The sequence below is a fragment of the Epinephelus fuscoguttatus genome, linkage group LG15 (genome assembly GCF_011397635.1).
Source record: "Epinephelus fuscoguttatus linkage group LG15, E.fuscoguttatus.final_Chr_v1".
Taxonomy (NCBI): Eukaryota; Metazoa; Chordata; class Actinopteri; order Perciformes; family Serranidae; genus Epinephelus; species Epinephelus fuscoguttatus.
In genome coordinates, this window is record NC_064766.1 from 13328694 (window position 1) to 13353813 (window position 25120).

The window sequence follows — 25120 nt, forward strand, 5'->3', positions numbered from 1 at the left end:
ATGCACCTGCCACACTGCTCAGGAATGGCCCAAGGAATGTGATGAAGGGCTCAAGGCATCAACCTCAAAGTTCTCCAAAATCCCAATCCAATCAATCAATTCATGGGACATGATGCCGGTATCCCAGAGGTACCCACAATCCACAGTGGGCCCTCCTTGGATCAGACTTGGCTCTGACCTGTTGAGGCATGAACACAGGAGCTCTGGGGATGTCCTGTGGTGTCTGACACTAGGATGTTGGTGGCGTGTCCTTTGAGTCCTATGGGTTGTGAGGTGGTGTACCAGCATGTCTCACAGATGCTCCATCAGATTGGTATCTGGGGAATTTTGAGGCCAGGTTGATACCATGAGCTCTTTGTCATGTTCCTCTGACCATTCCTGAGCAGCTTTTGCAGTGCGAAATGGTTGCACGTTCAGGGGCCTCCACATGAATGCCAGGACCAAAGGGTTCCCAGCAGAATCTTGGATTGTAACGAGAAGTTCTACGTTATTCACTTCACCTGTCAGTGGTTTTAATGCTTTGGCTGATCGGTGTACACTTTGGTAAAGAGATAACAGAGCACATACCCTGAAGATGCTGCCCCTGCCCCACACAGCATGATGTACCCTCACAACAGCCATCACCAAGTAACTTGGCTTCATCTAGCCTGGCCCTGTCCAAACATAACATACACCTCTACCAGCACATCTAAAGCTCACCAATACTTTACACTTTACATCTCATTCCTTTATCCCATACATAAAAGCCAGAAGAATGTTAATGCAACAATTCATACTTTTAGTGGAGGGTACGTGCCGGAGTACTTCTTGGCCAGGAGCAGTTGCCAGGCAACAAGCAGAGAGAAGTCTGCATAAACTGTAGAAAATTTAAACATGGGTTTCCCCTGGGGGAAACATTTTCTAATTTTGTAGTAGACATCTGTGGCATCATGATATATAAAATATTATATATTCATACATAATGTCAAAAGACCATTTGTCTTTGTATTAAAATAAGTGATTTAACTCTGTAATGCCTGACCCCAGAAATAATGGACAGAAAATTCTGATTTCTTGAATCTGGAACCTTTATAGATATGCTTGCACTTCATACTGTAAATATTTCAAAAATCTTCATATTTGACATGGATGATTGCATGAGTTCATCATTTCAATCAGTTTCGATGTTCAGTACTTTTAGATGTATCAGATAGGGTTGAAGTTGGGGCTCAGTGCCGGCCACCCTTAACTGGGAAAAGGGGTTAGGGTTAGGGATTTCTTCATGGAGCTGGCTTTCGACAACAGGGAATTACCTTGCCCCCTGTTGCCAAGTTATTAGCACATCTTATCTTAAATATCCCTGAGTGCTGTGCATTATGATTTGTAATTGGAACTGAGGGGTGGGGGCAGTCCCAGACCAAAGAAATATAATAATCTTTCTTGGAAATTAACAGTATCGGATTTCACAGAAACAGTTTGTAAGCTTATTGATCACTTCAGCATTAAATGGCCGTTACAGTTATCTTAAACACAACAAAAAGGGGAAAAAAAAGATTGCGAGTGTTTTGTCATAATTATTTAATCACACATACATTTACATCATGCAATCAATCCAAAACTGTGATCTCATGTACTTCCCATCTCCGTCCATATCAGAGCCCTGCTATTTGTGCCCCAGTTCTCCAGGAATGATCCAGTACCTTGTCCACTCATGGATCCTCAAAACTGTCCTTTAAAAATTGACCAACTATTACACAGTAATAAAAAAAGTGGCTACACTTTGTTTTTTTTCTTTCTTTTAATTTAATTTAGAATTAATGCAAAATTCAAATATTCTTTGCTGTTTTTCCATTATCTATTTTTTCCCCATTTCATATCCAGTTTTGGTGGAAGGTCAAAGGATAAACATTTTGAGGTCCATGCTGCAAAGTCTCACCTAATCTAGAAGATTACACAGAGGGAATAAACCATCTCGATAGACACCAAAAAACCGTCCTGTCATAGACACGGGAGAGTGACTCCTCCCTGCAGCTTGTAGAACGTAATTATTACTTCTTAAATTATTTGCTGTCATCAAACAGTTCCATTTACAGGGCTTTGGAAAACTTCTCTTTCCTCCAGTCAAAAACAGCCACATGGAGTGTTTTTCTGAGTGCAGGTTTTGTGAAGAAGTGCTATTAAACCCAACATTCCTGTTACAAGATGACAAGTTTTAGTATGACATGTTAGAAAGCCAAAATCCTGTCGCACTTTTTCAAGCTAGATTTGTTCTGCTAGTATGTGGCTGTAGAAAGTTTCTTTTATCTCTGTTTCTAAAAAGCTTTTATTCATTTGTAATTTAAATATCTACAACTGCACTGGATAGTAAAGTGTCACCATTTTGTCATCAAAAGGGAGTTTACTGTCTGGCACAGTGGTAGATACTTTATATTTAAGAATATGGTGTGGAAAATCTGCTCTGTCATGTTTTAGCTTTTTAGAAATACCTACAAAAGAAGCCCTCGATGAGACACCAAATGTTAGCAGAGCAGAAGCTAACGAGAAGAGCTTTTTGACTCCGCATGGCAGGATTACCGCTGCAAGCACAGCCTGATCACACCTGCCAGTCGACTGATATTCAGTGTATTTTACAGTATATTGCACTTGCACAAGATGTTAGTGTTCTCACGCTGGGGTTACAATTACAACAAGCTCTTTGCCGATGCAGTGGGGCTTCATGGGATGTAAATTTAAAAAAAAAAAAAAAAAATCAAAGCTGTGGTGGGGATTAGAAAACACAACAAAGACAATAAAACACAAAATAAATCCTACACCCCGGACTAGACTGAATTAAATAAACCCCTCCTACAGATGATGACAGAAGATTGTTGTGCAATTTAAGACCCTGCTCTCCTGACTGGCTGATCAGCGGCAAGGGTCCGACCCATCGACTGACACTCCCCGCACCCACTGCGAATATGCATCTAACATGATCTATGGAACAATGAAAGAGATACAGTACATAAAAACCCAGCAAAACACATTGCTTTTATGCAAATTTACAACCATAAAGGGGCAAATACAGTTACAGGTCCTACATCTATAAGAAACAACAAAAAAAAGGGGTGTGGGAGGGAAGACCAAAAAAAAAAAAAAAAAAAAAGCCGAGGCACCCTTAAAAAGAAATCATGATACGGTACGGCAGGGGTCAAACAGTTACAACTAAAAAAACAAACAAAAAAAAACCAAAAACAGGTCCTGGAGATGAGTGAGTGACAGCGACCCAGCTAGGACAGGACAAGCATTGTGTGTGCTATCTCAGTCTATATGCCTGCAGACTATGTGCTCCAATGTGCAGAGAGATAAATAGCGCTCATTAACACAGCATTATTAACCACTGAGAGAAGTAAAAACAGTACATTTAGCTACTTAGCATAGGCTATGCTAAAAGGTGGAAGTTTGTTGTGTTAACCAGATCATTCTCTTCCTTCCTTCCTTCCGTCTACATTCTTTGCATCCTTCTCATGAAGTCACCAATAACGAGTATAGGTTTTATTTTAACTTAATGATAAAAACAATTGGCCTCCACAGGTATTTAGTTAAATACATCTACAGTACACTGTCGCACGTCGTGGCTGTTTGTTTTTTTTTTTATCCTTCTTTTAGCCGTTCCCTCTGCTGTTTCCGTACAGCTCTCTCTGTCTCTCTCTCCAGGGAAGCGTGTGCAGTAGTGCCAATTTTACATCTGTACAAGACTGGACAGAACAGTAGTGCTCGACGCCATCTAGTCAATTCAAAACCATACAGTTTTTTTGTAGTTTTTTTTTTTACTTAAAGTAGCATGTAAAATCTATTCAGAGAAAAGTGTGGTTAACAACCAATAATGGTAATGATGAAATGTACAGAGGTTAGCCTATAGGGACAAGCTATTTCTCGTGGTAGGGTCTCCTTTGTTTTCTTTTTTGTTTCATTTTAGGAAGTGTTTTCATCTTTTTCGGATCTTGCTACCCTTACATTCAGCATGGCACAGTGCAGAACTACTCGCACAACGACGACGGATGACGACAGACTGTGCAAAACAATAACGAAACCCGAGCTACACGTTTTAAGGTGTTCGCCGGTTTCGCTCGCCAAGGCTGCGCTCAAGACTGCGTTTGGTTCGGTGGATACGAATATTATCTTGCCTTTTGTAAATTAAATTTGTTTTTGTTTTGTTTTTTTAATTATTATTATTATTATATCCAGTACGAGAAAAAGAGATAAGTCATGATGAGAATTGGGGGGAGGGGGGGGAGTGGGTCGAGGTGTTGGGGCTGGAGCTGTACAGGCCAGGAATATTTATATATATATATTTATAATTCAGAAACTCCTTCGTGGCTCCAAAGCAGCGACGAGGAGCCTGTTCGCTGTAATGGAATGACAGGTTGTCGGGGTGGGGTGGGGTGGGGTGGGGGTGGGGTGGGGATTGGCTTCTTCAGTGGTGTCGTCCTTCTATCCCGCTGCTCTTTAGCTGCAGATAAACGGAAAGGGAGAATGCTGTTAGTAAATGTCAAACACTTCTGCACAGAAAACTGCTCCCATCCATCACGCCTCTGACAGCTTATATCCATGGTGTGTCAAACTAGTTTTAGTTTAAGCAAAAAAGTAGGCTGTTTTTGCATTCATGCAGCTGCTGAGTCATCATAACACAAGTACACTGAAAACTGGATTCAATACTTTAATGACTATTTACTTATAACGTTTATGTGATTACTGAAGCAGAGGGATTATCACTGTGGAATTTTTGTAAGATTTTTGCCGTAGGGGCCGTACACATGCCGCATCTTTAACTGCCTGGAAAGCACAAGGTTGGGCGCTGGGTGCTACTTTTGTGCCAACTTTCAAGAGCGCAGAGGCAGGTTGCGTCTGAGGTCGCTGTGCAACCGTAACAAGCACTGCATCATGGTGTTCTTACCTGAAATCCTGAGTGCAGAGCTCATCTTCTATCACGTTTTTTTAAGTGTGTCCGTGGGACAGATGTAAAGCTCTGGGCAGCCCTGATCAACTTCATCTCCTTATTTACCACAGACTGATATTTGCAGAAAAGGGGAAAGATATCTGTTGGCTGTGATTGGTCGTTTCTTGTCACATGACATGCGGTGTGCACTGCTGCTTAAGTTGAACTCTGTTTATCAGAGGGCACAGGTTCGCACCTTGGAAAATAGAAAGCCGCTATTTCATCCAGCATCGCCCTGGCGTATGAGCGGCGTGCCATGCGTCTACATTGAAAACCATGGATTTGAGGGCGCAATAAAGGCGGCATGTGTACGGCCCCTTAAAGGGTAAGTTTGGTATTTTTGAAACATGGATCCTATTTTCTCATGTTTTTGTGTCTCAACGGGAATAACAGTTTTTTAACTGGTCTTGAATATCACACATCGTCTTGTTAGCTATGAGAAGGGAAAGAGCGATATTCCTCTTACTTCTTGTCTGGCTTGCCGCCGCTGCTTCCTCCCCTGATGGACACCGTCTGGCTGTTCTGGTAGAAACCACCTCCGCTGCGGTTGATGTTGGGGTGGGTGGGAGACGCCACTGGCTGCTGCCCAGGCCGGATAGGCTTAGCTGGGGAGACAGAGGAGAATGAGGTTTGGCCATTTCAGATGAACAGATAATGTTTGCAGCGTTGGGGAGATTTGCTTTTTATTTAAAACAAAACAATATTTAGACTGTCAATCCAGTTAGAAAAATACATAAAATCTCACTAAAAGTCGCAAAAAGTAACTGATAATCAATTCTGTGTTTTCTGCCCAGAAACAAAAACGCTGTAGATGCGTTTCTCATCCATCCATACTAACCGATCTGGGCTGAATGTCCCCTCCTGGCCATGTTCTTGGCCCTGACAGCCTCCTTGATGCGATCAACCTCCTGCTGGTAGCGCTTGCGGTCACGGGCGGCGTTCTCCTTGGCCTCCTTCAGAGCAGATTCAAGGGCCTTGACCCGCTCAGCTGTAGCACGAAGACGTTTTTCCAGTTTAGGAAGCTCACAGCGCAGGTCTGCATTGTCACGTACCAGCTGTGGGACAATTTGCATCAGTTAAATCATTATTTTCATCTACCTTTCAACATCAATCTACCAGTGGAGAAGACAGTGGAGCACACTGAAATCGAGGTCAGAGAATAAAATGGATAAAAGGCAAGAGGACAAACTGAACAGAACACTGCAAATGGAGTTCAGTCAGAAAGGTAATGTGAGATCTTAAACGGACAGCAATGATCTCCGAGCTATTGCTGGGAGTGTTCATTAAAATCCTACCTGTTTGTGAACCTTGGTGAGTTGCTCAAGATTGTTCTCAAGAAAGGAGATTTTCTGTTTCTGTGCTGCGCTGCCGCCTGTGTCATCCGAGTCCATCTCAGCGCTCTGCACAGCAAGTAATACACAAGCATTAAAACTTTATGCAGCGGTATTTTTCACAAAACAAACCCCCCTAATTGCATTTGAAGAGATTTTCTTGCATCAGAATTTCACCTTTTTCACTCTGGTAGCCAAATCCTGGACAAAAAGCTTCCTCAAATTGTGCAGGGTCTGCAGCTCCTTGGCCTTGAATAGAAAAGACAAGTAATCAAAATCAGTAAATAACTTGAAAAGACTGAAAGAACCAGTGTTATATCCAAGACTTTAACACTGCAGAATATCACTTTATATCAAAGAAACTTAAGCAAATGTGCACAGATATCCCTACGTTTTAAAAACCTCAATACTGAGGCTGGTGTTGAATTCAAAATGAGTCATTAATTTGCTTTGTATTGAAGTTACTGTAAATACTAACAGGGAAAAAAGGAAACAAAATAAAAATGTATGGAATACTTGTAGCGAAGATAACTGATGTGGCATTTACGACTTGCAATAATGTGTCGGTACAAGCTTAATACGAGAAGTCAACTCACTGAAACAATCAATTGTACTTGCAAATGAATGTAACCCCAACAACTTATATGACAAAGACCCGCAATAGGTGCTTTTGTCATCAGTTGATTTGGATAAACTCACCACTGTCTCCTCCAGACCCTTCAGGTCCTGTCTGGCCTGCTCCCTTCTGTCCTGCATCACCCTGTACAACAACAACAGCAACAACAACAGTTAACATCTAAAGAAATGCACATGCCACAAAGTTGGTGATAAATGGCAGCACGGTTATTGTATCTCTAGCGTACGTAAGCTCATGCAGCTTGCGGCTCTTCTCTTGGTCGGTGGATTTGAGTTTCTCGTGCTCTACTCTGAGTCTCTCCTGCTCCAGCATGATCTTCTGGTTCAGACTGGAAGAGACAACACAGCAGAATGTTTTAATAAATTAAAGGTGGAATCTGTGCATTTGTGTATAAAGGGTATTATTTACTGTTATAGTTGTAACAAGATGAAAAATTGTCTTTTACATAGCTACTACTGTTTGCTACTTCAAATATCAAAATATTATAACCGAAACAATGTTTTAAATGATTCTTTATCTTAATATTTATCCCCATTGCTGTCCTCATCTTTTTAACAAAGCACTGACTGACGAAACAGAAATGTAAGTCTTACTCCTGCAGCTCAGTGATGAGTTTCTCCTTGTTGTCCAGCTCATCTCTCAGGCTGCTGATCTGCTTGTGATGAGCTTCACGGTGGGAGTGGATCTGCTTCTCCACCGCTTCCTGAACACACACAGATACACAACATTTGCATTTATTTAACGGGATAATTAAGAAAACAATGAAAAAACACCATGTTACTGTAAAGGTGATTCAAAAGTTTAAAGGACCATTTTGGGCATGTTGAGATTTTTTACACAGTGTTTTTGGTGATAGACCTAAGCTAAGAATCCACAAAACAGTAGTGTTAACTTGTTTCCACTTATCAGTGGATCAGGAACATACCTTGACTTCATTGGCAGTCTGGATCTCATTCTCCTTCTCCATAGCATGGACTTTCTCTGCAAAACATAAACACAAGATGCACTGTTATGAGATGGGAGTAGTGATGTTAGTGTTCACTGAACCCTACAAATATGAAAATGAGGTAAGACTGGGTTTAGTTTACACTTCATACCAATTCAAATTTGGATTAAGATTAAGAAAAGAAACCAAAATACACTTAGCAGCTGATTTAGACTTTTACAGCCTGTGCCTGCCCAACCTTTTGTCATGCCGCGGCAGTCTTACACACACCTTTCTGGCACTTACTCTGCCACATTGTAAACACTAAACAATCACAAGTTCTTGAAAATCTGGAGTGGGTTACTGTTCAGAGCCGGTTCTTGAAACCCAAACTTAGTAAGTTTTTGAGTTGGATAAGGTTTAAATGTCCCCGAGAGGCTATTTAACTATTAATCTACAGCTCCTGTTGGTGTTAACTGCCTCCAATAGTATGTAAGTGGACTTGAAGTGAGTGCCTGTGCCCCATCTCTAGCTCTGTCCTTTAACAGTGACATACCCTGAGCGCTGAGCTTGACAAGCTCCTCATTGAGAGAGTCCACGTTCTCCTCCAGCTGCCTCTTCTTGTGCTCCACGTTTTGCAGGTACTCAGTCAGAGACTTGATTTTAGCCTCGTGCTGAAGACAGAAGAAATAAGTAAGGTATTTATACACATTATCTCAATAAGGATTCAGAGATGATTTTTTTTGTTGTTTTACAGGGATCAGTAAAGTGTATGTTTTCAGTTCCTAACAGTTGTAGTTAGTTCCTACTTACCTGGGAGATGCGCAGCTGGCAGGCAGCCAGCTCCTTCTCATTCTCATCCATCTTCTTGTTGCTCTCTGATTGGGTGCCTTCCAGCTGCTTGCAGCGTTTCGCCATGGTCTTCACTTCGGATTTCATCTTACTGATGTAGAGGCGGGCCACTGTGAACTCCTCATCAATCAGGCCACTGCCCTCGTGTTGCTGGAAGGGAGAGGAGGAAATTTGAGAAAGCACAACCACACAGAGGAAACAGACAGAAGAAAGAACCAGGTGCATTATCTCATCAGAATATCCAAACTGACACGGTACCAGATATGTGTCACGGTGAGTCACTGGGCTTCAAAGGATTTTCATCTCATAGTAAATCTAATAAGTAATCTTTCTTCTTTCTCTAAATTCCTAGAGGTTCGTGTTGCTACTGTAGCCATAGTTCTGCTATAGTAATGACATCAAGGCATGCCCTTACCTTGATGTCATTGCTTCCTACAGCGATGCCAATCTCAGCCAGGTCTTTGAGCAGTGAAGACATCATCTCGGTCACCCTCTTCTTCTGGTGGTTGGACATCTCCTTCAGCTTCTGGAGCTCAGAGTCCAGAGACGACAGAATGGACTGCAGGAAGAGAGAGCAATCATTCTTCATGTCAGTGTGTTCCTTTATTGTTATTTATTCATATTCCAAGATTCTTATTTTAAGTTCCTCTATTTGGTGATTCGTGTAATGGATGTTTGTGTGCATGTTTCTGTAGTTCTTCTATCCCTGAAGGTTGTACAAGTTTAATTATCGAGTTGCATGTCTGTGTGTTACATATTAACACAGCCAAAACAAAGGACAAATAAAAGGCACATGACCAAAAATAAAGCGTGCTGACATCTGTCCCAGGCTCACCGATTTCTGGCTGAGCTCTTCGCTGATGGCCTCAAACTCCTTGGTCTTATCCTCCACCTCCTGGCTCTTCTGGTCATAGTTGACAGCCAGCTCTTCCAGAGCCTGCAGCACCTCCTTCACCTCGTCTTTGGAGGCCTCGTTCTCTGCCTGCAGGCGGTTCAGCTCTGCCTGGAGGTTCTCGTGATCGCGGCGTGAGGAGGCTAAGAGCTGGAAGCAGAGGAGAGAAAAGTAAGTATAGTACTTGTTTACAAACGCATTAAGGCTGAAAGGAACTATTCAGTATTTGTCACAATATGGATGAATAAGCAATTTGTATTTTTAACTGTTATCTTTATAACGTCACTGAAACAAGGACTTTAGTACCATCTTTGATTGTAGTAGTAATGTCATGACATATCAAGTATGCAAAACTCACTTTTCTTAACAGCAAAACATTAAAATTGCTACTACAAAAGCTGTAGTGTGAACTAATGGATCAAATTATCAAAGTACATCCTATTGTAAAATTATAAATACAACTTGACAGCTGGGATAGCATCATGTGTTAACTCACACCTCTGAAACTACAAAGATCCAGAGTTCACTTTGCACCTGTGCCTTCCCTACACCTGTTGCACCTCCAGTACTCACCTCCTCCTGGTCCAGCATCTGCTGCTTCAGCTTTTCAGCCAGCTGGCTCTGCTGGTTGATTTCCTCGTCCTGTAAAGCACAGAGACAGAAAGCCACATTAGCATTCACACCTGGCACTGAAAAAAAAAGCCTTGGAAAAAATAAAGACTGTTTTTGCCTTTTTCTTGAGAGAATATCTGAATTTGACCAAAGAAATCAGTTTTATTCAATTCTATAGATATTTTCACGCAATTCTGTTATTTCCTGTCAGCCAAAGCATAAGCAAACATTCAAACATTAAATATAAAGGAACCCATTTAGGATGTTTATGCTGTCAAGTTAGTGACTGATGAAGCCCTGCTAAACAAAGATATATACAGTACAGGCCAAAAGTTTGGACACACCTTCTCATTCAATGCGTTTCCTTTATTTTCATGACTATTTACATTGTAGATTCTCACTGAAGGCATCAAAACTATGAATGAACACATGTGGAGTTATGTACTTAACAAAAAAAGGTGAAATAACTGAAAACATGTTTTATATTCTAGTTTCTTCAAAATAGCCACCCTTTGCTCTGATTACTGCTTTGCACACTCTTGGCATTCTCTCCATGAGCTTCAAGAGGTAGTCACCTGAAATGGTTTCCACTTCACAGGTGTGCCTTATCAGGGTTAATTAGTGGAATTTCTTGCTTTATCAATGGGGTTGGCACCATCAGTTGTGTTGTGCAGAAGTCAGGTTAATACACAGCCGACAGCCCTATTGGACAACTGTTAAAATTCATATTATGGCAAGAACCAATCAGCTAACTAAAGAAAAACGAGTGGCCATCATTACTTTAAGAAATGAAGGTCAGTCAGTCCGGAAAATTGCAAAAACTTTAAATGTGTCCCCAAGTGGAGTCGCAAAAACCATCAAGCGCTACAACGAAACTGGCACACATGAGGACCGACCCAGGAAAGGAAGACCAAGAGTCACCTCTGCTTCTGAGGATAAGTTCATCCGAGTCACCAGCCTCAGAAATGGCAAGTTAACAGCAGCTCAGATCAGAGACCAGATGAATGCCACACAGAGTTCTAGCAGCAGACTCATCTCTAGAACAACTGTTAAGAGGAGACTGCGCGAATCAGGCCTTCATGGTCAAATAGCTGCTAGGAAACCACTGCTAAGGAGAGGCAACAAGCAGAAGAGATTTGTTTGGGCCAAGAAACACAAGGAATGGACATTAGACCAGTGGAAATCTGTGCTTTGGTCTGATGAGTCCAAATTTGAGATCTTTGGTTCCAACCGCCGTGTCTTTGTGAGACGCAGAAAAGGTGAACGGATGGATTCCACATGCCTGGTTCCCACTGTGAAGCATGGAGGAGGAGGTGTGATGGTGTGGGGGTGTTTTGCTGGTGACACTGTTGGGGATTTATTCAAAATTGAAGGCACACTGAACCAGCATGGCTACCACAGCATCCTGCAGCGACATGCCATCCCATCCGGTTTGCGTTTAGTTGGACGATCATTTATTTTTCAACAGGACAATGACCCCAAACACACCTCCAGGCTGTGTAAGGGCTATTTGACCAAGAAGGAGAGTGATGGAGTGCTGCGGCAGATGACCTGGCCTCCACAGTCACCGGACCTGAACCCAATCCAGATGGTTTGGGGTGAGCTGGACCGCAGAGTGAAGGCAAAGGGGCCAACAAGTGCTAAACACCTCTGGGAACTCCTTCAAGACTGTTGGAAAACCATTTCAGGTGACTACCTCTTGAAGCTCATGGAGAGAATGCCAAGAGTGTGCAAAGCAGTAATCAGAGCAAAGGGTGGCTATTTTGAAGAAACTAGAATATAAAACATGTTTTCAGTTATTTCACCTTTTTTTGTTAAGTACATAACTCCACATGTGTTTATTCATAGTTTTGATGCCTTCAGTGAGAATCTACAATGTAAATAGTCATGAAAATAAAGAAAACGCATTGAATGAGAAGGTGTGTCCAAACTTTTGGCCTGTACTGTATATTTATAGATTAGTTTGCCCTATTTAAAAAACAGATTGCATATTTATGCAATAATGACCAGGAGTAATTTTCAGTAAGCTACTATCCTTCATGAAATTCTTATTTTCTTGGCATGAAAACCATATGCAATAGTCTCTAAAAGACAATCCAAAGATTTCACAAAGACATCCAACAACTGCAAAACGGAAATTCTCAAAGTGTCCTTATTCTTCAAGTTGTGCCATCCTTATATCGTGTCAGACCAGCCAACACGACATCTAAGGAGACGTCTAGCGTGTAACATTTACTCATGAGAAATTGGAAAAACAATCTCCAGATTTGGTGGCCTACAAACCAAAGACCAGCAGAAACACATTTGAATCAAACAGTTGACTCAGCCCTCTCTAAACCTGTTTTAAGATAAATACTGGATGGAAACCATGATGCTTGAGACAGAGGAACGCCTAAAGGACTCAATCTTGTTTATCACTCCTTAGTTACTAAGGCATGTAATCATTATGCCTGCATGTTATGAGGAATATATGTAATATTCTTGCTGAATATCACAATACTGACACTATTTGTGACATATAGACATTTAAGTGTACTCTGTTGTTGACTCAGTCTTGCACAGTGCCTGTGTTTGTATATTTATATTTACTTTATGTGGGTGTGGGGGGAGCTGCAGGGTTTATTCATGGACAAACTGAAAGCTACATTGTGCATTTACTACCACTTGACAGCTTCCCTGTTAATTTCTTCTCTGCTCTGATGATCGCCATAAGCTGTCAGCTCTGAGTGCACACACGGTTACTCTCCTACTCAACCACATACTCGCTATGCACTGAGCTCTTCTTAAAGAAGCCACGCTGCTCTTACAACACTACTTTTCATTCTCACCCCAGCTGTATGTTTTCCTCCAAGACACCATATGTTTTTTTGCGATAAAACTCGTATGTTGGTTTAGGATTTACCGCCATTTATGATCCATAAAATAATCCAGCCTTGTAGTAAGTGTATCCTGTATCCTGCAAACCCTATTGTTTGACTTTGCCTAATGGCGAGGGCGCTGTCTGATTGGCCAGCACCTGCAGACAGAGTGTAATTTGATGCGTTGTTACTTTATTCAAAGAGCAAAATCACTCTTTCGCAATGTTTATTGCAACTGTTGACATTGCGATGACGATTAAAATAAACGATAAATGGTGCAGCAGTGGTCATCTTGTCATTCTTCCTTTGTTTGTTACAGATTTTATCTATTTCCCTCCAGATAACCTCCAGCAGTTACAGTGTCGTTTGCATATTTTATTATGCAATTCATTGTGACGTGTTCTTTTTTCAGTGTGTCAGTAGTGTGTTTAAAACCTGTTCACACAATGTGTAAGTCTACAAACACACTTTCATACACCTCCGTCACTCACCTTATCATCCAGCTGTTTGTAAAGTTTGGCCAGCTCGGCCTCACACTTGTCCTTCTCCACGTCGGTGAGGCGAACACCCGGCACGTTGGGTGTGGAGGCCTGCTTTTCGTTGATGATGTTGTCCAAGGCCTGCACCTCGGCATTGGCCTTCTCCTTGTCGAACTGCTCCTCTACTGGCACACTTTCACCTGAGGTGGGGTAACGCACACAGGCATATGTAAAGAGCTTTATTTGTCCTATGAAATAAACAAATACCAGCCCCTTAAAGTATGTGCAGTTAGCAGTCAGTGAACACAAAAGAAAACTGTCATCACTCCTAGGTGCAGTATACTGATACAAAAATGTGTACTGTTGTTTCCTTTAGTAGGAACCTAAGACAAAGTCTGTTTCTGGCATTGCAACCTGCACAACACACTGCAACACACAGATTCAAAACACCAAAAGAATCATCTGGATCAAACATAAGAAGTTTTTACAGCAATGATTCGTTTTTCTAAGGAATCTGTAGGCATAGAAGAAACAATGGAATAAGACAGTCTACTCCCTCACCATTCCTCCAACGGTTAAGCTCGTTCTCCAACCAGTTGATGGTGTTCCTCAGGGTCTTATTCTTCTCCTTCTCCCTTTCATATTTCTGCTTCCACTGCTCTGCTGTCAGCTCCACGTTCACAGTGACAGTGTTCTTGATGGTCTTTGCTCTGGATAAATGAAAAACAGCTTTTATTCCACTGAAAGGACTCTAATAAGGACATTTTATGCACAATTATACTTTAAAAAAGGTACCGAAACATACCAGCAACTAAGCTTGAACCATAACTGGACCAACTGTGACAATGATTATGAATACATGTACTCTTTCCATAACCTTTCTACACCTATACATGGACTTCTTCAACTCTATTTTAAACTATTAGTTACAGTGTGAAATTAATTTTACAGAGCAGTTAAGCTTGTTTTCATCCTACTGGCCTACCAACCTTTGTCCAAACATGAGGGTGGATTTGGTTTCGGCCTCATTATAGGAGGAAGGCGAGCAGCAGATGACAATGGTGGTTCGACAGTTACCACCAAGCGAGTCCTGAAGGATACGGGTCATCTTGCTGTCTCGGTAGGGGATGTAGGCCTGGTGTACACAAAAATACATACAGGAACATTTAATGAGCAGAAAGCAAATTAACTGACTGTAGTGAACCAAACAAAATCTGTGTTGTGGTAAAAAAACAATGAAACAAAAACTTTGAATCATTATTGTCCTTTATTCCGTTATAAATAGTTCAACAAAATAATGGAAAAAGTGTGTTTTGACGTGGGATGCATCTATATATGAATGGCAGTCCAGAAAATACACTTGAACATTTTGCTCCTGCTGTCTTGAAACCGAAGAAGCAGCCAGGACAGAGCTAACAGGATGTGATGGCTTCACTTACAGAGCTCCTGAATTTCGTAAAACTAGAGGGCACTGAAATACTAACGTGATATATTATCAGCGTTGATACAAACAGCTGAGCTGCAGCAGTGTGCTATAATTCTTTTGAATCCACGATGCTCAGTCGGGAGTGAGACATCTCTGCACAATAGCTCATTTGTTTTAGACGATCACAAATATATCAGAGGCTGTCCGCCCCAGGTTGTTTACAGAGCGAAGGGGCCTGACAACAAACCAATTGTTGATTAAAGTGAAAAGTGGGAAACCACTATCAAGCAGCTGAAGCAAAACATTGCTTGGAGGAAAGTTTTTATCTGCTCAAATGTTTTTGTGCGGCACAAAGGACCTGTAGATGGTTGAAAAGCCACTTTAGTAGTAAGATAACCGAAAAAAAGATGCTGGTTTCCCAGCTGCACACCTAGCTCTGGGCTGTGCAGGTGGTGAACAGACTTCCCTTCTGTCTGCTACATTAACAGTAATGTCTGTCATTTCAAAATGCTATAAAAACATTTGGGTGGAAAAAAAAAACATCACCTGAGGTTATAACAGATCTAACACTTGTTGCACTGAATAAGATACATGATAAAGACAAAAATTTGGGCTCATTATGTTCTGAAGTACAGATTAAAGTTTAACTGATGAGACAGTTAACTCTGCCACAATAACCTCAATCAGTAAACATATTTATCTCAGATAATTCACTTTCACTTACAGTGCAAATTAAAAAAACAAAGCCCACAGACCACCACAATAAATTCAACAAATGGATCTCTCTATAATTGCATCGACAGATTTAATGGCAGATTACAAATAGAGTTGACATTGAGATACTGACTGTTCCTTCTGCCAGAGCAGAGATGACGTTTCCCAAGGACGACAGAGACTTGTTGATGTTCTTGGCTTCATCCAGCACAGCTCCCTCTGCTCCTGTTTTACTGACCTGAAAATTACACAGACAATAACCTCAACAAGGTCTTGTGAAGCTCAATGTTTAAGACAAACAAGGGAATCTAATCTAACGACTACGGCAAAATCAAAGAAATCTACCACAATGTATAACAGATGGTTCTTAATACCTTTTCACTGCCAGCCAGATCCACCAGGTAGAGTTTGCCACTGAGCTTCTGCTCTGTCTGAGTGTTCTCCTGTTTGACGTTTATCAGGAAGATACTGTGACTCCTGGAGCTGTGTTCGTTCATGTCTGAAAGAGAAATTACACCCGTGTGGTTAAAATGTATCAGCCTCTAAAATGCAAAAACTGCAGGTAATGGACTTGATGGTTGGATGAAAGGATGGTATCTTACTTGTCACTGCTACATGTCTGTTTGATTTGCCTTCATCAATTGTGTCCATGACCTCCTCTGGGCTGCAGACAAATCTCTCAGTGCAGCCCTTTAAAAAAAAGCAGAACGTGAGGATTGATTATCGGTCTTCACAAACAAGTTTTACAGAATACTTGACATGTGATATGAGGTTAGGTCTCACCTTGACGTATGGTACTCTGTTTTTGTCTTCATGCACTGACAAATTGGTCTTTGACACTGGAGATGAGAGAAAGGAGGTGTCAGGAAAATTGACTTTGCACCTGAACATATGGCATACTATGTGTAAACCGCTTATAATTTTACTGCCATGAACATTTTGTTTTGCTTTATCATTATGAGGTAAATGTTGAATGCACAGTGTAATGGCTACAGAATGATGACACCATGGCCAATTAGATTGGTTCCATATAAGCCTTGCTTTCACTATGCAATTCCGTCTGCAACCAGGTACAATCTCCCAGGAAGATAAAGCCCTGATATACAGCACAAAGGGAGTGCATCAACCATTGTGAAACCAAAACAGCAAGAGGACAGCATCTTCCCCAGTTGATATCTTTCTCCTGTTATAAAAGATTATCTCTCTCCAGAAGTGGAAATGGTGGATGGTGGAACATCTGAAATTTTCCTGAACTTGAATGGCTGTAAGTAACTTCTGAAATTCCCCACTGACCAGTTTACAACGTACGAACCAAAAAACTTCCACTCAGCTGGTTTATACAGTTTAATACAGATGAGCTAAAACTGTTAGCCAATCAGAACATGTATTGCGGAAGCTGTCTTTGAGTTAATTTAATACCTTTCCTTTTCACTAAAGGTAATTGCAAATGAATGTAATTCTCACCACGTCATAGTGTTTTGTACAACAGAATCGTAACATTAATGGGTAATATGAGAACATCACATGATATAATGCAACAGGTAAAACTTGTTTTTCATGTTTCTGCAGCTCATTTTGACACCATGCAAGGTGGTGGTGTCTTGTTCAGTTCTGCTTAAAAGACTTACTTGAGAATATCACATGTACAGTATATCAAATAATAAATCATGTGTTGTTGTATATGCAAAATACACACATTTACAACTGATGATCAACAATGAAGAACAAAGTCAGTGTGTTTACAGCTGGCATCCCCCTCCATCATATTCCTAACACAGATGCTCATTAATTTTCTCGATGTTTCACAAGCTTTTAGCAGCTCATTGTGTCACATCTGTTACCACTGTGTGGTACAACTAAAGGAGAGAGAGGTTCAGTGCTCGCTGCACCATCACAGCCACTTACCATCCAAAAGGTCCCGGATCTTGTCTAAGTAAATTTCAAAATATGAAACCTGTGAACAGAGAAAAGAACCTCATTATTTGGCGATCCAGCTGAGAGATCAGACCAGAGAATCACAATACACACAAGGGGCTGTCTTGTTTACTGCAAATGATAAAAACAGCAGCACAGTAATACACAGGTTTGAAAACACACAGAAAAGACAAAGATGCCATTTATTACTAATTATTACAAATAAGGGAAAACCCAAGAGGAAACACTGTGTAAGAGTGTGGTTTCTAGTGTTTTTTCCAGATTCTTTCCTCTACTAATTTTGTTTATTTCTTCCCACTTGCCTTGCAGGGACTCTGATAATTACACTACTACTACTACTACTACACACACAGCTATATCCAGACAGGCAGCTAAAGTCTAATATATCAGCAGAGTCAACAGGAGTTAGTCAGGTATTTTCTGAACAGCAAAAAATACTCTAAATTCAACATGATTACGTAAATATCTCATCACCTAAACTTTCATATTTCATTATTTCTCTTATACCCAACTTAAAACTGTGTGTTGCAATGCAAGAGTACAGTTCAACAACAGCAGAGAGTCAGCTAGGAAACATGATGCAGCAGCACCAAGTGGCATGTTGCACATCACTCATTCTGTCTCTGGAAAAATGCTTTGTAATAGCCATCCGCAAAACAGGAAGTACGTAGCTTGTTGCTAGCACCCTCAGTCTGAAATAGTCAGCCATAAATACCAGTTTTAAACACATTATCTGAAACTGGAACTGGAATTTGAGAATTTTGGAGGGCGGCGTTTCTCGAATCACTGAAGCACTCTGTCTCCTCAAATGGAGTTGGGACGGCTCAGAGGCTTGCCCCTTTTAACTACTTACTTTGATATGAAACTCCAGGTTTTCATCCATGGAATAGATGTAGTTGAAGATATCTTGAACTATCCTGGGGATGATGCCCATTGCATCTGTGTCATGGAGATTCCCCTGCAGAAAGAAAATGAATCTAATGTAAGAATGTTGGAGTAAAGATTTCTATTCTAAAAAAGGAAACACTTCATTTGAAAACAGTGCCAACTCTAAGAAGTCATCCTTACCTCCATGGTGTGTGTTTTGCCAGATGATGTCTGTCCATATGCAAAAATGGTTCCATTGTATCCCTCCAGAACATCTAAAACACACCACACAGAGGGATTTTGTCAAGTCAAGATTTTAAAAAAGGCTGGGCTTGCTGTCACTTGTTGTGTATATGCCTGTAAAGAATCATACCTTTTACAATCTTCTGGGCGCAGGCGTTGTACACTTGTTCCTGTGTTGTATTTGATTGAAACACTCTGTCGAACATGTAAGGTTTGCCCTAGAATGAAGAGAATGAGAGAGTGAGTAACAGCTATAGTATCAACACAAAAACTCACCTTGTGTAACCTCATTTAAAATAATAACACTCCATCCAAATGAAAACACAAAAACACAATTAAATCCTTGTCAAGAGCAAACCAACTAGCAGCATTGTTACCATAACCCTGAAGCCACACAAAGAAGAAGATGATGTTTGCCAATCAGAAATCTGAGAAAAAGCCGGAAGGCTACCTGGAGCAGCGACTTCGTAACGCATTCTGACACCTCTGTTTCTCAATAACGTGGAAGAGTAACGGTACATTTAAGTGTAAACATTTAAAAGTCCTGTTAGCAAGGTTAGAACCAGCACTGTTGTGGCCATCTTGGCTGCCACTACAGGTAATGTCACCTCATTTGGGACCCCTTACGGTGGAGATATCACACACTCTGCACACTCTGACTCTGATGTTACAAGCCAAAACTCAGTTTTCCCTGTCTGCGTGTCAACACTGAAAACAGAGCTCCTGAAAATCTTCACCCTGCCTGGACAAAAGTTCAGTTTTTTAGTGACCTCTAATGCAGTTTTGCATTGACAAAAGGCCAAAACACATAGAAAAAGCTACGTTTTCAATATAACCACGTACCGGTGGACTAGGACTGTGACATCTTGTGAACGGATCTGTGTGCTACTTTCTTTCACCAACTGACAAACAAATAATTAGTGACATTATTTAGGCACCAAGTAGCTGATGAATGCTTCCCAAAATTATGCATTCTGCACATAAAATGTCAGTAACTGTAATTAGTTTGAAATCAATATAGCATGATGAGTTATTGCTGTGAAGGCTGAGGTGGCAAAAAAAAGAGATCTTCATGCAGACACTCTAACTTCAGAAAAAGGCATATGCATGCATCCCTTACTGATCCTTTACACATTTCACCTCTATTTATAACTAGATTTTCAAAGTGCACAAGTTTCACTGATGGACAGAAATTTTCTTTCAAATGTACATTTACGCACTGGTGACAATAAAGAGGTGACAGGAAACGAGGGTAAGCAGAAGGGATGCAAAAAACATCCCCTGAAAGACCCACACCAGGGGTGTTGCATTACATGGTTAGTCTCACCACCAGGATGCCCCCAAGCTGTCACAATTTGATGTTCTCAACCTAATTCACCCTCTGCTGACTGCATTCTAGCTAACCTCTGAAAGTTAGCTGTCCTGATGCAACTTCTCCCATCCCATTTGAAACTCCTCTCCAACAATCTCAGCTCAGCATTCATAATGAATTAAACTTGAGCTTTTAATTTTACCACTGTCTAAAGAGCCAGCCTACTTCAAACAAGTGCGAGGGTAGCTGATTGTGATGTCCCATGGGCCAGTCAAAACTTCAAAGCACAACTCCAGTGAGATACCGATCAATAGCTGGATTGAAGAAGGCAACCGCAGGGTAATAAAACTGATGGTACAAGCAATTCTGAGGTTCAACTGAGATGGCACGTTGTCTTCAGAGGTTTAAAGTCCCACTTGACTCATCTTGTCTCCAGCCTGATGGGTGGGGTTCCAGCGGTGGTGCATTAAAGAGTTTAACACAAGACAGCATCATTCGATTGTGATACCCCAGGTTCCAAAAATATACATGCCTTAGTGGCATCTGTTTTTGAGTCACTGTTAACAACCTGTTAGAGCAGGAGCAGCAGAAAGTTTACAAGTAGCTAGTGTCACCCTGGAGATGCCTCGGATTAGGCTTTCACGTTTAAGACCAGTGGTACGTAGGGTTGCAGCGATATACCAGATTTATGGTATACGCGATACAGAAATTGATGGTCATTTTACTACGTACATTTGATGTCTACGATATTTAAAAAACCTTCCATTTGCACTCCTTTAAGGGTCGTTCTGACTGATAATAATAGAAATTCTATAATACCATGAAACTGTGATATTTTATGAGACAGTTTCTGTGCTGTCTCTTACTATTGCAACCCCAGTGGTACGTAAACACATTCAAACCTCAAGGGGAAACTACAGATGTAGCACTGCCTGGCATTGAAATTTAAAGTCACCTTTACTGGTACTAGAATGATACAGCTGAGATGTCCTCAATTTGCACTCCGGCTCATAATCCCCTCTGACAGACGGTCACATCTAAAGCACAGCTCGGTGCAACACAGAGCAGCAGCATCTTAAGACGCTGATAATTCAGTCCAGCTAGCCACATCCTGGCAATTAACCCAGTCCAGAACAGGAGCGCTGAGCCACTATCAGGCCTGCCAGACACTGTCAGCAAACAATGGCGCAGCCTGAGTTTAAAGTCCTCATTGTTACTGCTGCTACTGGCCCCGTTACCTACACTTTTGTCTAATGGGATTACTTTCTGCAAATGTAATTACAGTGAAAAGCATTGTTAAAGTATTAATAAGTGCCCTGTCACGTTCTTGTCTTGATGGCTTTGTTATGATACTTACCCTGGCTGGGCCATTTAGGAGAGACAGTTACACACAGTCCAAGGTTATTCTGCAGCAATTCTTGTTGTATGATGCATGAAATCTAATTAGATTTGTGCTGCTAGGCAAAATAGGTCAATATTCCATGATTTATCAATTTGGGTTTGTTGGCAACCTTGCTTCCTGGTATTGCTTCTGTTATTTACTTGTTTAAATGTGTTAGCAGCACTTTAACTTATCTCTCTAATCCTTTTCTTTTCTATCCCTCACGCAACTGCACCACTACAGTAAAAGTAGCTGAGTCGTGTTCTTGCGGGCCGTCCCTGGCTACTGTATGCAAATAGGAGTTGTGACAGCAAAGCATGTGGGAATGACCTGATCTTATATGTGCAAAACTGACACGGAAGTAATGGAGGCATGAATAATTCACCTGCTGCACACTCACACTACACTGGCAAACCTAGCTTTGCAAACTGAGCTAGTTACAACACCCATACCGTCTCATCTGGAAACTTTGTCTCCCTCCCTTTCCCGGGCAGAGACTGGCAGGACTTTAAAGTGAGCCACAGCTGAGTAAGGGCGTACAGCAGGATAACGCTCTAGAAGAACGGAATCTCTGGTGTAGGGAATATCCACAAGCATCAAAGTAGCATCACCAAGGCCTGAAATGGTGAAGCTGCTCGTTAGCGTTTTTACTACGCGCAGTGTGGTCAGCCTCACCACTGGCTTAGCACTGCTGTTGAGGCTTTAGCCCTAATACAGGGTCCCGCCCTAGATTGTTTCAGAACGGATACAAATATGAGCTAAGTGAGTCAGTCACCCTGGATAAGAGCATCTGCAAAACAAAGTACATCACCATAATAATTACCCTCCCCACCCGGAGAGATTGCCCAGCGCCGGGCCAACTGCCGCTCTGATTGGTCGAACAGCTGGTTACCAGGAGAGAAAACACAGGGGGATTACCCAGGAGGCCTGTGCTGCTGCTTATGGGCACTGTAAGTGTTGTACTTCTCAAAGCAAATACACCAGCAGAGGATCCTAGGCTCTGCCCTACAACACTTGCGTCCTTCACAATGTCCACTGGTATGTTGGCACTATGACTGGTACTCTCAACTGGGCTGGGCCACATCGTGCCTGAGGGGCACAGACAGTACGCTTGCTGTTAGTTAAAGGCCTGGAGTCAGTGTCAGCACAACTATTCAAGAAGTCACCACAACTACAACAGTCTTCTCTGTTTGCATGACAGAAAATGAATAGTCATGTTGTATTCTAAATTCACCACCTAAATTACAAGTGTACTTCCAAAGCGGATATGATTCATATCCACTCAGCTGAAAATCTGCAACTTCACAAATGCAATTCACGATCAGTTTCTATTGCCTTGTAAATTCTTTTAAAGCACAGGTAAGCAAAGACACAAAGTCCACTGAGAGAATGACAATAAGGTGCTGATGAAACCTAATGTTTAACCATGACTTTTGTTCAGATGATACGCCATTGGCTTTTGCACGTTTAGCATGTACAAACATGAGATGTCATCCTGGCTTTTATGCTGTTGTTATGCCTCCTAATTATTTCAGTCACAAAGCATGTGAAGAGAGACCAACCTTTTTTCCTATTGTACATGTTTTTTTTAAATAGTGTAGAGGCACGCAATGGCACGAACACAGGCTGTGTAAACAGTGCTTTTTTAGGGAAATACTGCATAGGTAAATGATGACAAAGCATCAAGCGCACATCATTTACAAACTGACCTCAGGGCAAATTCTTTGTTGATTCAGTTAAGTGGAGGTAACATGGCACTGCATTAGTAAAGGCATTTCCTTCTTTTCTTGTAGGGAAATTCTGCCCATGCCATTTTCCTTATCAAGTACTGGATCTGTATCATTAGCAGACTAATTAAACTTAAAACAACAAACTTTGGTTTGTTCCCACCCTGAATGTCCTTATTAAGAGAAAACAGACTCAATATGTACTCAGATTTTTGAATATGTAGTTGAACCTGTTGAGTTATGATCTGCACAGTGTCCAGTCCCTGAAGACCAACAGGATACCACTGACTAGCCTGCATTTCATTTGACATTTCCACTGCCAATGACATTATTTTGACTTTACCATTGTCTGTACCCACTCCTTAATAGAAGCTTATTTAGGTTATATGAAATGTTCAATGACAGGTCATTTCAATTTAGTCTACAAAGAGCCGGTTATGTTGCCAGCTGGTCAGCTAGCTAATGTTAGCCTTAATTAAGCAACAGTATTAAAACTAGCCAGCTAGCCAAGGCCGGCTAATCTGTCAACTACCAGCTGGCCTAGCCTGCTAGCCAGCAGCGTTAGCCAATACTAAATCAAAGCTGGCTTACGTTTTATGCTGACGCAAACTGTTCATAATTAAAAGCTTTGTCGTTACAGATGCAGGTCTACTCATTAATTAATGTCGTGATAACAGTGCAGTGACTAGCTTGCAGGCTTTCAAGGCTAACGCTGGCGACATTTTAACCTGTGCCAGCCAATGTGTTTGTGGCTTTGTTGAATGACAGCTCGCTAGCCATGACAGGGCAACTGCGAATAGTGACATATGACGCCAACAGCAAATGGACTGGCTTTGTTAAATGTTAAATTGGGTGCTACTATCCACTCTCCACGAACTGGAGACCGAGTAAGTGAAATGTTTAGGTGGCGCCAGAAGTTGGATTCAGCTGAGGGCCAGCGGAACAACGCAACAGTGAACAGGTCAGCCCTTGCTAACGTTAGCTAACAAGCTAAGGTGCTAACTACCGTAGCTACAAGACAATCAAAAATGGCGTACTGCTGACTGTGCCGGAGGGCTCTGTCAAATAGGTAGCTAAAGCCCTTCAACACGAAATAACTCACCGAGATAATAACGTTTTCTTCCCCTTGAAACTTGGGAATGTATTTGTCGCCTCTGGCCACCTCGGAGCTGTTCAGGGGCCTAAAACGGCACATCACTTTGATGGTGCACTCTGCCGGGTCGGCCATCTTCCACGGTTTACGAATGGAAATTCACCGATAAAATTAAAGTATATCCTGGATCCCTTTGGGGCGGCCGTGGGGGGCGAAAAGGGAGGCCGGGCCCCTCTGTCCCAATCTCAAGTTCTGGAAAGGATGATAATCTGTCGGGCATACAAGAAAAATCCTTGTTTTCCTCCCATTCACTTCCCCCTCCTGTTAGGAAGCCATGATACCGGTGGATCAGCGGCTGGCCGCCTCGCCCCTCCTGCTGCTGTGGATGTGGATCAGAATGACGTCACCTCGGCGCTCCACTCCTCACTGTTTCTGAATCAGAGTCCGGTTTATTGCCAAGAAGATTTTCACGTACAAGGAATTTACTTTGGCATTATGACGCAAAGGCAAGATACATACATAACGAAAAAATAATAAAAAAAAAATATATACATTAAAAATACAATTTAAAAAATACCCAGTTTAACAGTTTAAAATGAAAGAGCTATGTTGGAATGTGCAAAATCATACTCTATGGGATGTGTAAAGGTATTACAATTAAAATAATGTGCAATATACATTAATAGCAATCCCAAGGATGTGCTTTAATGTAACACATATAAGGACATTAATGTAACATGTAGTGTCTACAGGGGACATAAAAGTCTGTGTCAGTGGGGGTCCCAGGTCTTGTTGACATGGCCGGCTGCAGATGGGAAAAAACTGTTTTTGGGGCCTAAGATTCTGACCCTGATGTTCTGTCGCCTTCTGCTTGTGACCAAG

The 25120-nt window shown here is 41.6% G+C and overlaps 2 protein-coding genes across 2 annotated transcripts in view; one reads left to right on the plus strand and one right to left on the minus strand.

Moving 5' to 3' along the window:
• Nucleotides 1–1542: 1542 nt before the first annotated feature.
• On the minus strand, nt 1543–24623 carry LOC125901647 (kinesin-1 heavy chain). Its single transcript, XM_049597417.1, has 26 exons — nt 24248–24623; nt 18856–18943; nt 18684–18757; nt 18469–18573; nt 17586–17634; nt 16464–16519; nt 16283–16370; nt 16055–16179; nt 15814–15918; nt 14530–14675; nt 14102–14250; nt 13553–13740; nt 10165–10233; nt 9535–9741; nt 9115–9258; nt 8661–8849; nt 8404–8521; nt 7848–7903; nt 7516–7625; nt 7149–7250; nt 6985–7045; nt 6463–6534; nt 6250–6354; nt 5793–6009; nt 5421–5559; nt 1543–4468 (listed from the first exon to the last, which is right to left on the minus strand). The coding sequence occupies exons 1-26, from the start codon at nt 24371–24373 to the stop codon at nt 4465–4467; spliced, it is 2892 nt and encodes a 963-aa protein (XP_049453374.1). The 5' UTR covers nt 24374–24623; the 3' UTR covers nt 1543–4464.
• The window catches only part of LOC125901649 (sodium- and chloride-dependent betaine transporter-like), a 29301-nt gene continuing 28118 nt past the window's right edge, over nt 23938–25120 (plus strand). Inside the window, exon 1 of the mRNA XM_049597418.1 lies at nt 23938–24106. The gene's annotated coding sequence lies outside the window, so the exon portion shown is untranslated. The remainder of the gene's footprint in view (nt 24107–25120) is intronic.